At 51.0% G+C, this 16941-nt stretch overlaps 8 protein-coding genes; 3 read left to right on the top strand and 5 right to left on the bottom strand.

Moving 5' to 3' along the window:
* Window positions 1-1649: 1649 nt before the first annotated feature.
* Window positions 1650-2091, bottom strand: RCC_04402 (uncharacterized protein; the record flags this gene model as incomplete). XM_023769680.1 has 3 exons in its annotated part: window positions 1650-1668; window positions 1727-1828; window positions 1886-2091. 3 exons carry the CDS (start codon window positions 2089-2091, stop codon window positions 1650-1652), a joined length of 327 nt encoding a protein of 108 aa, XP_023625448.1.
* A 420-nt stretch (window positions 2092-2511) lies between these two features.
* RCC_04403 (probable serine palmitoyl CoA transferase subunit LcbA) lies at window positions 2512-4140 on the bottom strand (the record flags this gene model as incomplete). XM_023769681.1 has 2 exons in its annotated part: window positions 2512-2730; window positions 2788-4140. The coding sequence occupies 2 exons, from the start codon at window positions 4138-4140 to the stop codon at window positions 2512-2514; spliced, it is 1572 nt and encodes a 523-aa protein (XP_023625449.1).
* A 549-nt stretch (window positions 4141-4689) lies between these two features.
* Window positions 4690-6543, bottom strand: RCC_04404 (related to putative tartrate transporter; the record flags this gene model as incomplete). XM_023769682.1 has 6 exons in its annotated part: window positions 4690-4854; window positions 4917-5080; window positions 5144-5388; window positions 5448-5869; window positions 6059-6241; window positions 6304-6543. The coding sequence occupies 6 exons, from the start codon at window positions 6541-6543 to the stop codon at window positions 4690-4692; spliced, it is 1419 nt and encodes a 472-aa protein (XP_023625450.1).
* A 525-nt stretch (window positions 6544-7068) lies between these two features.
* Window positions 7069-8861, bottom strand: RCC_04405 (uncharacterized protein; the record flags this gene model as incomplete). XM_023769683.1 has 2 exons in its annotated part: window positions 7069-8696; window positions 8768-8861. 2 exons carry the CDS (start codon window positions 8859-8861, stop codon window positions 7069-7071), a joined length of 1722 nt encoding a protein of 573 aa, XP_023625451.1.
* A 1716-nt stretch (window positions 8862-10577) lies between these two features.
* Window positions 10578-11754, top strand: RCC_04406 (uncharacterized protein; the record flags this gene model as incomplete). XM_023769684.1 has 2 exons in its annotated part: window positions 10578-10824; window positions 10874-11754. 2 exons carry the CDS (start codon window positions 10578-10580, stop codon window positions 11752-11754), a joined length of 1128 nt encoding a protein of 375 aa, XP_023625452.1.
* Window positions 11755-12370: 616 nt separating this feature from the next.
* Window positions 12371-14062, top strand: RCC_04407 (uncharacterized protein; the record flags this gene model as incomplete). XM_023769685.1 has 4 exons in its annotated part: window positions 12371-12821; window positions 12877-13102; window positions 13156-13301; window positions 13365-14062. 4 exons carry the CDS (start codon window positions 12371-12373, stop codon window positions 14060-14062), a joined length of 1521 nt encoding a protein of 506 aa, XP_023625453.1.
* A 144-nt stretch (window positions 14063-14206) lies between these two features.
* RCC_04408 (uncharacterized protein) lies at window positions 14207-14961 on the bottom strand (the record flags this gene model as incomplete). XM_023769686.1 has 3 exons in its annotated part: window positions 14207-14329; window positions 14395-14616; window positions 14674-14961. 3 exons carry the CDS (start codon window positions 14959-14961, stop codon window positions 14207-14209), a joined length of 633 nt encoding a protein of 210 aa, XP_023625454.1.
* A 1049-nt stretch (window positions 14962-16010) lies between these two features.
* On the top strand, window positions 16011-16780 carry RCC_04409 (uncharacterized protein; the record flags this gene model as incomplete). XM_023769687.1 has 2 exons in its annotated part: window positions 16011-16083; window positions 16140-16780. 2 exons carry the CDS (start codon window positions 16011-16013, stop codon window positions 16778-16780), a joined length of 714 nt encoding a protein of 237 aa, XP_023625455.1.
* Window positions 16781-16941: the final 161 nt, after the last annotated feature.

Here is a 16941-nt window from a genome sequence, read left to right on the forward strand (position 1 = left end):
TGTTGTGGAGCTATCGATATGGGGGGGCTATTCATCGGAATTCGACATGCTCGGTGATACCTATAGTATGTGAGGACCTCACTCTCCGCAGAGTCGACAAGCTCGTTGGAACCGTTACTACTAGCAGAGTGGCCAGTTAAYCAATCGAGAGAGCAGTTCAAGACGCTATTTTGGTTGACGGTGTCCCATATCGAGAGCACTGATTCGTTGGGTATCTATCTAATAAAACCACCTAAACTCCGGCGAGGCAGGACCATCCTTCATTCTCTCAGTCGGTATATCAATAGCTCTCATCCTCCTCCCTTCTTTACGATCCCGTCGTTTATTATCCATAATCATCCAACCTCCCAGCAGCAACGTCAAGCAGATGCCCATTCCACCAAAAGCCGCAGTCGTCGCAAGAGCAGGAATATAATTCGGAGCGTCCTGTGTGCGGAAGATATTACTGCTAACAACTCCCATCATATTGGCGGCTGGAACACCAATAGATGTAAGGAATAACCGACGATTCTCATCCGCGATGTTGTTGTTGTACCAGACGTCGAGGATGACACTAGGTGCTGAGGTTCCCCATGTCTATGATTGCTGYTAGCTGTGTGTAAGAGAGCTGGAAAAGTCTGCGATTTTCATTACCATCATGAAACAAGCAAAGTATGCAACTCGCAATGAGTTCTCGACGTCGATGGATGCGTAGATGACGAAGCCGCAGAAGGTGAAGAAGAATCCCAGAGCGATGAAAGGGAAGCGCCAGCGCGTGTAATCGCTTGCATATGCCAGGATGAGTAGCATCACTGCACCGGTGCAGTTCGGAGCGCTAGAACATGCTAATCAGCGTTGTATTCGTGTTTCCTTTCAAACACCACTCACACAGTGTAAAGATTCGTCTTGATTGTAGAGTATCCCAGTCTCCCCACAATCTGAGGCAGAAACAGCGAAACCGACTGCAATGGAATTCCCAAACATATCTGAATCAACAAGATCACCCACGAAGTCGGATGCTTCAGGATCTTGACTGCCTCTCTTAGATTGAACTTTTCTTCAACCACTGCTGAGCTATCCACTTGGRTTCGGTAGAATGCGAGCTTCTTCTGATCCTCAGTCAAAAATCGAGCTTTGGCAGCTGATCGTGGAAGGAAAATCCATGCAATGATGGCTCCACAGATTGTGAGACCGCCTTCAATGGCAAAGAGGTATCTGCAGCATCATATTAGCATGCTCTAGCTCTATCGAGTACAACAAGGGCTTTATAAACATACTTCCATCTCGGTAATGTACCGCCTTCCAGCTGGAATGTGCCATACGCGAGCAAGCCTCCAAAAGCTCCTGCTATATTGGAAGCAGCATAAAAGATTGCCAGCCGCCTGGCGAGTTCTCCTCGACGGTAGAATTGCGTCTGGTAGTAGATTACCAGCGGGAAGAAGGCGCTCTCGGCCATTCCTAGAAACCATCGTAGAGCAACGAGACCAGCCCAATTATAAGCCGCGACAACGAGCAATGTCATGCTTCCAAATGTTGCCATCATCAAAGGGAGTACGCRGGAAGGCCCGTAGATCTTTCCAAGGATACCGAGGWACGGCGCGGTAAGGACGTAGGGAACGAAGAAGATCGATAGGAGGATGTTGTCTGGGCATGTTAGCTACTGGTTGAGTTCACCGATAGTGTTGCTCACTAGATCATAAATCGTCAGCAATTTGTCTCCAACACACGGCCTCTCCAATGATCTTACCATTTGTTTGTCCCAGCAAATCCCAAGTCCTTCTCAAGTCCGGCGGTCTTCGCATTGCCCAAATTGGCCTTGTCCAGGGAGTTGAAGAGGTACATCATCGTTCTACATTCTCCTGTCAATTTGAACAATCCTCATACAAGCAGCCTCTTGAAGACTCACAGCAATGGTAATATCCTGAGATCGAATTGCCACAACAAAGCTCTTTCGGCCTTTTGATCAATGACGAAAGTCTCCCCATCCTCGTCGGTAACGATCGTATTTCCTTTCCCGTCAGAAGTAATGGACCTCGTCCGCTCTAGAACTCCCTTCCCATCCTCGATGTCAGTCTTGGCCGCCTCGATGATAGAGGGCGATTTATCCGGCATGTCGTCGTCTCGAAGTCCAGATTCCAGCAGGCATAGAAATCTTCAAGGTGACAAACAACAGGAAACCGCGCGTCTAAAGAAATTCCTACACACCAACCTTATCTTTTTCGCCGCCGGCAGATACGAGGGCGGCGCGTATCTTTCGTGATCGCCATTTGATAGACACAACGTGTATCAATGTATCAAGTAAAGATTGTTGCACTGCAGACCATCCCTGCTTGCTGTGCTGATAAGCCCCGGCACGGCGATATCGGCGGGCCGGTCAGATCGGGGCAATGCGGAGGAACCTAGGGCACGTGTCGAGGGACCAATTGCCGATGCGCTGGTAACATTCGAATCGAGTAGTTCTTGTACAAATCCCTGCCTGTCCATGCCATGCTGGTGATGCCTGTGCACTATTACTATTACCTGTCCAATCCCTCAAAGGCTACGCTGCCACTTCTTCGACTTTAGCACAGTTGTAATCGCATGCCGGATGACGATTCCGGCCTTTTCTGTCTCCTTCTTCGACAGACCTGTTGTAACGCAAACCTTCAAAGCAGGTCTCGGTTGCCACTCGACCTCGATGTCTCGAGGTGTAGAGCCGAGAGCGAGGGGAGGACACTTAAGACGAGTGATCATCACCGAGTTGGTTAGACACTGCGAGCAATATCAGTACAGTGCAATAGATGTACAACACGACACCTGGATACTCACCTCGTCAACACAATCCTGCAGAACGCYCTCCTGCTCAGCCCGCGTGAAACCTCTGTCTTTCAAGACTTGGTCCTTCAACACGAGCAGCATAATCGGGTTCTCAGGCGCGCTGGAACAACGAATCCAGTCGCTTCTCGGATCTAGTTGTGTTCTCATGACTTTGATGTTTTCCCGCAGTGTTTGAATGATGGCAGGCTCCTCTTGAAGGATCGTGACAGTTTCGGAGGCAGTCGTGGCCAAAAGCGCGGGGAGAGCAGCAGAGAAGGTATACGCCGATGCCGACAGACGCTGGTGCTCGACGATTTCTGACGTACCAGCGCAGAAACCGCCTCCCGAGGACAAACATCCAGCGAGTCCACCAATGATCATGTCGATGTGAGTAGGATCGACATTTTGATGCTCAGTAACTCCCTTTCCAGAGCGTCCCAATACACCATATGACCATGTCTCATCGAGGATCAGACGAAACTTGTACTTCATCTTCAACTCAATCAGCTTGGGTAGATTCACAACGTCTCCCACATTTTCGAAAAGCCCCTCAGTCACGATGAATCTCCTAGTCAACTGCTTGCCTTGACCCTCCTTGACCACCTTTGCCAGTACGCGTTCCAAATCCTCCATGTCGTTGTGCTCGAACCAGCGTACTGTACTTCGTGAGATTTGAAGACCTTTACGGATGGGATAGTTGACGGCCTTGTCGGCCACGATGATGTCGCCACGCTTGCTAAAGGCTGGGATGACGGAGCTGATGGTGGAGAAGGATTGTGCATAGATGATGCACGCTGCCACACCCAGATGGGCCGCAATATCCGCCTCGCTCTTCATGTGTACGTCTTGAGTGCCGTAGAATCCGGGGGGAGAACAGGGACCGACGCCATATGTGCGAACGGTGTTGATGGCCTTGGCTGTGAGCTCCGCATTCGCGGCAAAGTTGTAGTGGTTGTAGGATGCGAGGTTGGTGACTGTGCGGCCATTCTGCAGCTTCGTCTTGGGACCCGCGGGACCAACAATCACCGGCCGTTTCTCATTTTCCAATCGCTCAAAGTCTGTCTCCTCGCTGRCCAGAGGCTCGGGTGTCCAGTCCTCCACCAGTTCGTCGATCTCATCTTCCGTCAACGGCACATTCTTCGTCTTCTTGGTGCTGTATGATGGCGCCAGCAAGWAGCGCACGGCGAAGATGACGAGGAATAGCTCGACGGCGCTGCGCACGGGATCGTTTTGGTAAGAGGAGCGGATGTAGCGCAAGAAGATGGCGGAGCCGGGAATCTTGTGAAAGGACGAGACGGCGTTGTCAATGAAGGCGAGCGCCGACGAGGGCAGCTCGCGCTGGAGGTTGGCAAATGTGGCATTCATCGTGTCATATCATGTCGTGTCGTGTTCTCCGTTGATGGAGGAGAGAACACTTGCCCTCGAAAACGTCGCGTCAGCGATCGCGAAACCAACAACGCACCAGCGCGTTAGGGGAAGCGGCGGAAGCGGGTACCCTGCATTAGCGGCCGAACCAGCGCCTGGAGACCGCTTTGCTGGGCTCGATGAAGWGAAGTCTGAAATGAACATCACTACACCCTCCACATCTTATACACTGAACTCGGACATTTTTATCGGTTTACCGTTATGGCCAGCATAGCAGATCAGCAGTCCTGTCCAGCACGACGCTCTCGAAGCTGGACAAACTCGGAAGATGGAGACGAGGTTACTATGCTACAACCTGTAAAGGATCGCCATGTCATTCGGAACCCGTAGCCAAGGCATGTACACGAGGTGTAGTCTACAAAGCTATACACTATCAAGTGTCCTGCTGCACAGAGTCATCTTAGCCGGGCTGCCATTGTCGCAGAAAACACGACATCTTTGAAATCGCTGCAGGGAGAGCAGCAGCCCTGAGTTTCCACCGGGCCTTGGTCATGGGGTATATCTAAACTCAGCAAGCCCCTCCAGAACCGTCTTTCCCTGCTCCGCCAAGCTATTCTGTCGTCTCAAAATCAAAGTTGTGATGATCGCCAATGCAATAGCCAGAATATTGGCAGCCATGATGGCTATGACTCCGGGAACGTAATCAGGGGCATCCTACAAGAAGCATCGTTAGCCGGAGGTCAGATCCTGTGAATATATTGTAGAGAGCACTTTACCTGCTGCCGAAACACCAAGCTCGAGTAGATACCTCCAATTCCACTGATACTGATCATAATAGCAGTTGCAATGGCCCGCTTCCCATCGCCACGGAGATTGTTTGCCATCCATGACATGGAAGTCACGACAAGTCCAATGGCTCCGGCGTATCCCAAGAAGGTTCCTGAAAGTGTTTAGCATCCAATGCGAGTTGTTGATACCAGCCAGTCGAGCTGAACGAACATACCGATGTACCTGGGAATAGGATCATCCAAGAAACCCGTCATGCAAAGCCCAATCACACCCAACACGCCCTGGAAGATGGTAGGAATCCYGCGTTGATGGTATTTATCCGMCAACCACGATATCGGCATAACGACCAAAATCGCAAAAACGGGCGGGAATGCAGACAGCACGAAAGAGAGCTCCAGGGAGAAGTCCAGACTATTGCGTAGAATGATGGGTAGGAACAGCGCGAATGCATACACGCCGCTGATCATCATCATCATTAGCACAGATAAAACAATCTAAGAGATGTGAGATGAACATACCCGGCGCCAGCAAAGTACATCATAGAAAACGACCAAATCTTCCAATCAAGAAAAGTATGCAGGATAACCGACCAAGTGACCTTTGCCTTATCGTCTCCAGCACCACGATCTTGAGCCAATCGCGCAACGACGAATCTCTTCTCTTCATCGGTCAGAAATTTGTTCTTCTTCGAAGTGGGAAAGTCTACGATGATGAAGAAGGCGAGAATGGCGACTACCATGGTGATTGCGCCTTCGATGATGTAGATCCATCGCCAGCCCTTATAAGTTGTAACTCGTTCGAGCTGGACGAGACCGAGAGCGAAGATGTTGGCGAAGCCGGAGATTGCGGTCGCTGTGAGGAAGAACGCTGAGATGCGTTTCTGAAGCTCGTAGCGCTGGTACCATGAGGCGATGAGGTAGATGCATCCGGGGTAGTAGCCCTATGCGAATGCGGATAGTTAGCAGGAATGAAGCATGTGATTATTTGAAGGATTCTTCGGCATGGTTTGGAACCCCAGTCCAAGGTGCAGACGCCTTGCTCCTCTGAAGGTCTCTCGACTGCTCCATCCGTGAGATTCCAACGAGACATCCAAGACGAGTACCTGATAATGGAAGGTAATAAAGCTCACCGCCTCCAGAATCCCCAAGATAGCTCTCAAAACAGCCAACTGCTCCCACGTATCAATAAACCCCAACCCCAAACTCACAGCGCCCCAAGCCAGCGCAATACTCGACAACAACACAGCAGGTCCAATTCTTCGAATCAGAATATTACTCGGAATCTCAAACAAAACATATCCGATGAAAAACACCTGTACCATAACTCAATTAGACGGCCCACCTTTCACCAGTCCTGTCCTATTGAGTGACTTACAAGCAAAGCAACCGAAGCTCGATCCCCAACCTTCAACTCCAAATCCTCATCCAATCCAGATATCCGCGCCACAGAAATGTTGGTTCGGTCTATGAGCGCGATGCAATAGAGTGCTCCAAGAATGGGTAATAATCGCAGATCAATCTTTCTAAGAACACGTTTCTTCAGAACGACATTTTCAACGAGATCCGCCTCCTCGATCTCCATCTCGTACTCTCCCGGATCTTTTTCATCGGGCATGGTGGATCCTCTTGTCATTGATCATATCATGTGTGAGGGAAAGAATTCGGGAAAGGAGGATGTAGAATTGGATGGGATGGGGCTCTTTGGTGTAGGTCTGCACAGCATGACGAAGATGGCTGATGCGGTCCAAGTACGCGAGATGTGGGGGATGAACGGTGAGGAGAAGTTGGGATTGCCTAAAAGATGGGTGGATCTGCAATGCACGCTTCTTCGGTTGAGTGATGACCGAGAATRCGTGTGCATTCGGCATCCAAAGTTCTCTTCTTGAATCGGTAGACGAATGCTGTCGTGAAGTTGAGGGTTTGGAGTATGGAATCACAGCAATATGGAATTTTCCAAAGCCTTCGAACTTGCCTCTATCCAACCACGTGGGCAACCACACCTATCTGTCATGCGCTAGAGTGGCACAGTGATGGGAGTCGCCCCGGGCGCCATCGATGCCAAATAGTACTTCACACACTGAAGCCGGTCATAGCAATGCAGCATTATGCATTCAGATTCATCACATCATCTATTCAAACCTCACTTGCTAGCTCCAGCCTGCAACCTCAGAGCATCGAGCTCGGCCTGAAAGGCGGCCATGTCTGCCAATACGTCTGGCTTTGCAGACTCAGCTGAAGGTGGAGAAGTACTCTCAAGACTCTGTTTGCTGGCTCGACGCTGACTCTCCACCCCGCTGAACTTTCTCAATGAGCTCGGTCGGCCATCTATACTACTTCGCTGGCTGGAACTTCCGCCGCCCGCGGCTCGCCTTGGTGGTGGAGGTGGCGGCACGTTTCCTCCTGAAGGAAGCGAAGTTGATGTATCTCTTCTCAGACTGTTTGCTGGACTTGCTGTCCTTATCGATCCAGATGTGGAGGGATGCCGTCGGGGCGGCGGAGGTGGAACAAGAGGTTTCGTGTCTACAGGTGCTTGAGAGGGCGCGTCTGCTAATGCTGGTGAGGGAGCGACCGAATTCACTTTCCGCGCTGGAGGCGGCGGAGGTGGCTGAGACTGCTTACTGCTCGGAGGCTCCTCGACTTTGACCTGGGGCGGTGCGTTGGTGGAGCTTTTGGGTTCGGGAATATCATCAATGGATTCTTGCACACTCAAATTCGAGGCGCTCCTCGGTCGACCAAGCGTAGCAGCTTGCCGTCTGGATACGGGTGGAGGAGGCGGAACTTTTTTCGGGGTTGACTGTTCGCCATCAAGGATTGGCGTTGATTCCGTCTGCTCTTGCGGCTTTGGGAGGTCCTTATCGGGCACCGTCGGCGGCAGCGACATGTCTGATGACTGACGTTCCGGAGGCGGTGGTAGTGGCTTATTAAGATCGCTGCTGGACCTCTGTATTGCTGGTCTTAGAATACCTCTATGCTGGTTATTCAATGGAGGAGTTCCCCTTCCTCCCGGAGCCTGGAAGTCGGGCGGTATTGACTGGTCAAAGTCGGCGAATGATACAGTCTGTGGCCCTCGCGTAGATTTGGGTTTGGGCGGCGCTGGTGGTGCTAAATCGTCCAGCCTGCCCTGGCCCATCAAGTTTGTCCTTTCATTCTCATTATGGGTGTCGTCTTCCGCATCCTCAYCGGAGTCCGAGGGAAAGTCGTAATGATCCACGCGTGGAGACTCTGGATGTAGTGTGTAGGCGTGTTCGAATATGCAGGACGTTCCCGCACTGCTGATGCTGTCATTTGGTCTTCTGACGGCCGAAGAAGGTCCTCCGTCCAGGCTCGATGTGGTGGATTCCTTGATTATCGCACTTCCAGTCAAGAGAATGTTCTTGAACGCATCCACATCCATCGCGGGCCTCTGTCTTTGCCCATTTGCCGGGTCATTATTCTGCTGCAAGCCGAAACTTGCTTCGCTCGTTGCCAATGTCCTAGCAAAGGGATTGTAAGGTGCCTTCATCCCGCTCCCCATGGCCAGAGGAGGGGGAAGTGATCCCGAATTCCTCCTTGCATTCAGAGATGCCCGATCCAGACCCGAGTCTGCAGACGTGTAAGAATCTGATCCGGCCACCTCGTTGTTGTTGTCGTCGCCGACGTCGGTTTGGTGTGGTGGAGGAGGAGGGGACGGCGCACGCGTTGCCGAGTCCGAGGCCGACAATCGCCGTCCTCCGTGCCACTGCGTCGGGTGCGGTGGACTCTCGATCCTGACTCGCTTCGTCTTTGTCGCTGCGCCGAGTCAATCAATCAGTTTCACCCCGCCGGCGCCAAGTCAAGTCAAGTCGTGGTTCGCTGCTTACTGGGCGCATCGGCGGTGGTGGACAAGGTCGATGGCGGTGCGGCATCTGCAGAATGGCCCACCACCATGGAGCGGCGGAATGGATTGCCGGCCATTGATGTAGTGTAGGTGATGTAGGTATCGTATTGCTGGGTATTCAGGTCGAAGCTCTCGCTCGCAACAGAATGCGCTCAGTGCATGACAAGGCGGGATCTATGTGCACGAGGTGGATGGAAGATAGCTTCCCGCCATGAATCAAGGTACGCGCTGCCGTCCAGGCGCAAGGTGGAATGGAAGAAAAKGACAATCAATCGATAGAGGTACTGTAAGGTAAGGTAATGCAATGATCGTCGTCGTCAGCGCAAAAGGTGAGCCCCACCTCGAACAAGCGCATCCAACCCCGGCTAGAGTTGCCCCGGATCTGGACATCATCGCCATCTTTCATCGTCTTCGGCATCCGGACCTTCCACTCCCGGCGACAATCATTATCACATCAGGATGGCCCATGGGAGAAGCAACCTCATCTCACATGCGACATCAGATCCGCGCCCTTCTGACTCTTGACTCTTCGTTTCTTGGTTGAAAGCCTACACAAGGTACCTACGAATTRGCTGCTCGTAACCATGGAAGAACACTAGCACTGCGCTCTGCTTTAACGATTCTTTCCATCCATGGTGAGCATGGATGAAGCGGTTATGTATGAGTTGACACGAACCAGACACGTCGCGTCTGACCATGAGGCTCCATTCTGCTCTGCTGTAGGCCCCGATATACATGATTATGTCTGACTAGTCGTCAGAACTGCTTTCTGCCTCCATATTGACCTAGAAAAGAAAAGCATTGGCAATAAAAAGGGTGCAAGTATGGAACCACGGTTGAAGCAATCCGAATTGCGCAAACGTCCCGCTCGATTCGATCTCACGATTGGTTGAAGCCTACGACCGAAATCGACTCCTCCGATTAAACAAGCCGGCGTACTCTCGATGGGTACTATGGCAAGCGTTTGAAGTTCTCCAAAGAAGTGTGTCAGACAATAGAGCCAAGTAAGAGCTAAACTGACGACAATGAGAAGAATCTTCACTATGTCAGTTCATCTACGAAGTAGTCCACGAACAGCTAGAGCCGGCGGGTTTCATCCTGTAGCTGGGAACTTCGCATTGATATACCTCGTCGACTGTCCAGTCCGGACTGCTCCCCGTCGCTCCAAGAGCTCGGCAAAGATACATGCTGAGATCGACGCGTCTTCGTCTTCAACTCAAAGAGTGTTTGTAGACTCGCTCTTCATCGCCCGCAATTGCAGTACGAAAAAGCACGATCTCGCAATTCTCAAAGCGTAAGATCACTAGCAGCCCCGCAAACGAATGGAAGAAGTTCAGAGAGACATGTCGTCCTCCTAAACTCCGTGCAATGATAGTTCCCTCACATGTGATGTAGGACCCACTTTTCTCCGCACTTGTTCCGGAAAAGGGCTAGCTTCTCGGAGAGTTTGCACAGTGATGTTGCCTTTCTCTTCCTGCGCTCTCAACCAACGAACACCATTGATATGCGAGGACCTGCAGATTACTGCAGTGTCCCTGCAGACGCCATCTCTCTCACTGGCTATGGCTTATCCGCAGGCGAATATGGGGTGCAGTGGGATCCATCAGCGCAGGTCGAGATCGCGTAGCATTCTCAGCGTTACTGCCGCCCGCGGTTGCACGTGAGGTCAACAGCACATTGCGGACCTGTGCAACCTCGCATACTGCTGAGCAGCCTCCAGCCGCCTGAAATTGTTTGTTTGCTTGTTATTTTCAACATCTGACCCCACTCTTCTGTACCGATATATCAGCAGCATGGTCAGGACAGATGTGTCCAGCTGTGTGCTATCGATCTTGGCTGCGTTCTCGAGTGCTATCGATGTGGTCAAGGGAATCGAGCAGACGAGACGGAAGTCCAGGAAATCAAAAACGCGGACAGCCGGTGAAGCAGATGATGAGGAAACAAAATTGGTCGCCAGTCTGACGCATGGATCCACGAGTATCGTCCAAGAGTATCAGCGAAGTCTCGAAGCTGCTGGAGAAGGTTTTGTGGTTGGAGACGGTAAGCATCTGTAATCATGTATTGCCCAACCCAGACTGATACAGTTTAGCTATCGCGCATACTGCACTTGCAGAGGTCCTGTTCAGACTCAATGCGAGTCTTGTGACCATCATAAATCAGTTTCTACGTCGAGGAGAGGTCTGGGTCGACTATGGCTCCCTGATTGATACCTCGGAGTGCGCTCGCAAGGACACCTGCGACGCCCTCCGGCAGCTCAGCCGCCGTCTGGTGCTTCTAGCTTCGCCCAAGGAGTTATATTCGGGTGGTCTGCATGCTGAGACCAAGGCGCCTGATGGCCGAAAAAAGAAGACGCACATATCGACAAATGATAAGCATTCCAAGATCCGCCGTCCGACACTAGCTCAAGTGGTAATCGCGGACTCCTCCAAGGCCGGCCGCATCGCGATGGTTAGACCTGGTGGAAGGGCCAAGCAAACCAAGCAGAGTAAATCTCGCGTCAAGACTTCGTCACTGGTGCGGCATACACCTCAGCAAAACACAACTCAACCGGTCTGCTATCCTTTGCCCATCTCGTCTGATCCCTCGGTATCACSGCGAAAATCATCCGCAGTGGAGCTTCGCCAACCTCGCTTGGCACCTGTACCGGATGTGCTGCGTGAGACCGCTTCCGTAACAGACCTTGGAGCAGGGCCTTGTAGGTCCTCTCGACGAGTTCCATCAACGCCACTTCTCAACAATCGTAGTCGCAGACCAACACCTACGTACTACTCTATCGAGTCCGACAGCACCAAGCTCGGCGAAATCCCCATGCACAAGTGGCATAAGCCATACGATTTCGAAGCAATGTCCATGTTGAACAAAGAGGCCATAGAGAATGGATGGCCGCTTGACAACGGTCAGATAGACCAGCAGAAGAAGAACAGGAGATTCGGATTCTTCCGACTATTTGGAAGTAAGAAGCCTAGCTGAGGTCTTCCAATACGTTTGAGAGGCGATATGAGACAGTTGTCGTCCGAGTAGGTGGTGGGTTTCGCGACTCGGATGCAATTTGTCGACCAGATGCAGACGATTTGAATCGCAGCTGTCAGAATGAAAGTTTCCTCACACAGCTGAAGAGGCGATATCAAAACTTGCAGGTGTACGCGCCTGAGGATCCTTTATCGATAGAGGGTAATACTGACGGTTCGYTGAGCGAGCAGTGTCACGAGAATAAGAGATCTTTGGTTTATATTGGAGATCGGTACGGAGTTCCACTCCATGCGTCGATCGATCATTACTTATCGAGACGGACCCACATTACAACGACCAAATGATGCAAAACCGGAGAATTTTGTGCCAGGCTTCACGGACTGTCTTCGGAGCCGCTCTTGTTTGCAGGATGATGCTGGACATAATCCCTGTCTGGAGTACGACTATCGCCACATCTTCGCCACATCTTCCCCTATAGCTTTTCAACGTCATCAGTGTAGCATCATGGTATTGATATATGCCAGGATTATAAGTGTGTCGAGTTCCTCAGTGGCGAGTATTCTCCAGACCGTTCTTTCTTCCACCCTTCTTGGTTCGCTCTCTTCACTCCTAGAAGATGTCAGCTAGACCTGCAAACCCGCAGAGGGCATCGACCACTGCAAGATCAAAAACTGCACGACCTACAAATCAGCAACGACATTCAACTTTCAGAACGATTGGGACAATGGGAACATCGCAAACTGCTAGACTTAACGGAGATGTCGAATATAACATGGCCGGTCCGCCTCAACAAACGCAAACAAATCYCGACCCTCATAGAACGTACTTTGAAGAAGGCTATCACCGACTCAACCCTCAGATGAACACGGAGAACCCCCGCGAGAACTTTTCCCTCGCAGGCACTTTTCCGCATAAAATTCGATGGGGGAAGAGAGAACCAAAAGACGGCGAGCCCAGGGCTGTAGAGGCCGCGGAAAAGATTGGCACGGAGCCGGCCCCGATGGTGAATGAAGCGAACGATCAAGGAACTCGACAGGTCGATCATACGGATGATGCAGGAGATGATGGTAAGCCAATCTACTGACTCACTCCTGACGAACGTATTCTAAACTTGTAGGAAAGATACCGATACGACAAAGCTAGGAGAACAAGAAGAAGATCCCTCCGACACACATGTCCAGCGACGTGCCATTGACGCCTACAATTCCAACGGCGAAAACGTGGGGAACGTGGCAGAGGAAGCAACTGTCGATCCAGATGAAGATGACTTGCCATACAATCATTGGGCGCTTTTCCGCAGGAGATTTCAACTTCCGCTCGCGGAGTGGCTTGGAACGACCTTACTCATGTATGTCTGACCTGAAAAATTCTCGCAACCGCCATGGCTAATATGGTATACAGATTCCTTGGCGTTTGCAGTAATCTGAGCGTCATAACATCCGGCCAATCAACAGGTAGCCTAAGCAGTCTACAAGCTCCATGCTGGGGTTTCGCAGTCATGCTTTCCATCTACACAGCAGGTGGCTCAAGTGGAGCATTCCTGAACCGTGAGTCCAAAGGACCCATTACGAAAATCTTGAATATCCCTACTGACATATATATCTCTCCAGCCGGTCTGACGATTATGCTATCCGTCTTCAGAGGATTTCCCGCCCGTAGAATTCCCATCTACATCCTCTCCCAAATCCTAGGCGCTTTCACCGGAGCGCTCCTCGCCTATACAATTTATCGAGATGGAATCTTACATTTAGATGGCGCATTACTTCCAGAATCGACAGGAATAGCTTTCTACACACAACCCAAAGCCTGGATTTCCAATTCCACGGCTTTCTTCACGGAATTTCTCGGATCGGCAGTTATTGGCTGCTCCATCCTCGCCTTGGGAGATTCGGGGAATAGTCCTCCGGGAGCGGGTATGCATGCTTTCATCATCGGGTTGCTGTACACTACAGTTACCATGTCGTTTGGTTATAGTACTGGTGGTACATTCAACCCTGTTAGAGATTTTGGACCGCGATTGGCGACTTTGGCTGTGGGGTATCCTAGGGAGATTTTCACGGCTCGGCAGAATTGGTGGCTTTGGGGTCCTTGGTGTGCTACTATTACTGGAACGCTGGTTGGGGCTTTGGTGTATGATTTGTGTATTTTCAAGGGCGGGGAGAGTCCTGTCAATTACTCGTCGAAACGATGGAAGCTTGAGACTTTGAAGGAGTCAAGGGATGTTACGAGAGCTTTGGGGTTTGAGCAGGCTGCTGATGATATTGAGAGGAAGTTGGAGGATGGGGATTTGTATGACGATTCTCCTTGAACCACGAGCGGACAATGGGATCGCTACACAAGGATACAGATTTTTGGCGTTCTGGACGATATACACGATTTGATGAGCCGCGAATATCTCTAGGAAAATAGGATGGAATGATATTGCGTATCCTGGAACTAGCGGGAAGTCTGATCATCTGGGTATGTACCCTTTTGTGGTTCGTTTATGGTCTCTCTGTGGGTGCAGCCATGAATCAATGAATGCGAGGACGAAGAAACATAGCAGAATTGGTATCGAAAGCCACCGACCGGCTCGCTGTAAACAAGACTTGAGATCAGTGACTATATTCACCGATGCAAAGGCGTGATCGGATGACTTACCGCAGAGTCACAGACACTGGTCAATTCCGAGAAGTAAGACTTGAACTGACAACTCCAAGCCTCAGGAGCAAATCTCCCCACCGTAGAATTGGTATCGCTGAATTGCCATCTGGAACTCCTGGATTCCTCGACGCATGCATATATAAAAATGCCCAAGATTACCAATATCGATGGGTATAGAATTCCACGATAAATCATATGCCATTGWTTAGGAAGTGAGCCCTGTGTGTGGGTGGGTCATCAGTGACCGCCCGCGGATACTTGAATTCGTAGACTCACGGGATAAAGAACGTTGTTGATTGCTTGCAACACTGCAGAGATACTTGCAACGATGGCAATGGCTCCAGCGGCCAACAGACCGTCAATGACGCCCCGTGCCAAATTTGAAGGTACGCTTGCCAGCTCGTCGCTCCCGAATATCGGAGCCGGCGGCCACTGCATCAGCGTAACATCGCGGCTTGCATGCTGCACCGAGGACTGGACAGAATCTACCTGGGCGATGCCGAATATTAGGCTGGCGACTGGGACGAGGACGATAAGGAGCTCTGAGGTAGATGGACGACGCATGCCTGTGTCGAATGTTGAGGGGAGAGATGGGAGCGTTTTGTATAGATGAATATTCCCTTGATCACCGTTATTTCTGTTCCTGGGCTCAGGGCAGAACAGTTCATCATCACTCACTGTGGATACCAGTGGCGCTTAGAATGCCTTAGCTGCATATTGCTTTAGCTGTGCCTCCCCCTTCACCAGAATAGACTTACACACCCTTGGCGATTTTTCTGCTTTGGCTCATCGCTTGCACAATCGAGACATTCTCTAGGCAATCCAGCGCGATTCGAAACACCAACACCAACAACACCTACAGCGCTTGCATACACAGCATGCGAGCTGCGAATGCGGGACGCACCGATTGTAAGTATTTCGAGATCACACATGCATCGAAGACCCACCGGAGTCTCAATCAGCAGTTCGTTTTGGAGCGGGCCAAGATGGAAGATATGAGTCTGCGTGGTTGTTGTGGTCTGTTATAAGTACGAGACGATCGCGGCCAGAGAGCAAAACAATCAGAAACTCGATATCCCACCAACTGATATCCACTCACACTCATCACCATGCTTCCAGCTCGTTCAACCTTCCATTCATTGCTTCCTATCCTCGTACTTTCCTTTGCTTTCTTCAATGCATCCGTTGCCGAAGAAAGCTCAACGCCAACAGCGCAGACCTCAATGGGATTTCTCGAAGATGGGGCGGAGCGAGTCACCGGCACAATAGCAATTGGTGAAGAGATCTTCGGAGCAGTATCATTTTTTCATCAATCTATTGGCACCATCCAATGCGGCCGGGACGAAAGCTCAGATCGGGCTAAATGCACAGCGGGATAAGGATGAGGATCAGGTATGTCCGTCGCTGCTGTCATTGAAGGCCAGCCGCTAATCACAAAATAGGAGGGAACGGTCGGAATAGTGTGGGCCTTTGATGTCTTTAACCACGTTCTTGGAAGCTCTGACGTTGGTAAGTTGTCCGCGTTCTAGGATTGGAGACCCAGAGCTGATGAGTTCCTAGATCCTGATGAGACCAAAGCTGGGGCGCAGAGTAAGATCACAGTGCACCAAGAGATGGGAGAGAGTCTTCAAGCACAGTACCTGGACGTTATCACCAGCGATGACGAAGTGTGTATCTCATGGATCAGTAAGAACACTCCGCGCCGCTCTGTTTTTTATCGATATTCTGACTCGCAACTTCAGTGGCATACGAGGCATCCGGGGATAAGAAGCCCTACACCTGGCTCGGGGACGTCGGAGCAGCTTGCGGCCAAGCCTGGCAATATGGCCTCTACACCATCAACGGAGGTAACAGCCAGCTGTACGCTCCGCGATGCACATGGCTAGACGCAGACCACGGCGAAGATATCGACAAGAACCCAGTAGCCATCACCAACCGACAGATGAAAATCAACATGTGGGCCTACGCAGATCAAGGTGGTAGAATCATGGACCTGGACTATTACTGCGGATCCACAATTTTCAGCCACGATATGGATGACCCTATCCCTGGAAGAACACCTCGTGGTCCTCAGGAAATCGATGGCCAGCTTGTTGTGGATACTGGAGCGCCAAATGTACCACGCTCGACCAGTTCGCAAAATGGAACAGTAGGACCTATACGCAAGCGAAGCCCAAAGTCCGCTAGCGAGCTCGTCGTTAATTCTAGGCCATACCAGTCAGCCGTGAAGCTGTGCAACTCGCCGACATCGCGAGGCTCGGACTTCGTGTCTGTTGATGAAGGACTCTTCTGTGTGACATGGAGACCAAGACGTTGCATCCACTTTGCAGTTTGGATAGGAAGATTGGGTGCTTTGATCTTGAAGCCGATAAGTTGCAGCTGAGAAGAAGAGATGGCGTCAAAATGAGGTCAAGATCTCCGGCGACAAAGCAGTATAAGAAGATTCTGTACGCAGATGATTGATCCGGCTGTTATGGTTGATGCATTGTGTGGAAGCTGGCTTTCGACTGCATCGTTTGCTATTTGTTTGATGATAGCGTTTGT

The sequence above is a fragment of the Ramularia collo-cygni genome (assembly GCF_900074925.1).
Source record: "Ramularia collo-cygni strain URUG2 genome assembly, contig: RCC_scaffold06, whole genome shotgun sequence".
Classification (NCBI taxonomy): domain Eukaryota; kingdom Fungi; phylum Ascomycota; class Dothideomycetes; order Mycosphaerellales; family Mycosphaerellaceae; genus Ramularia; species Ramularia collo-cygni.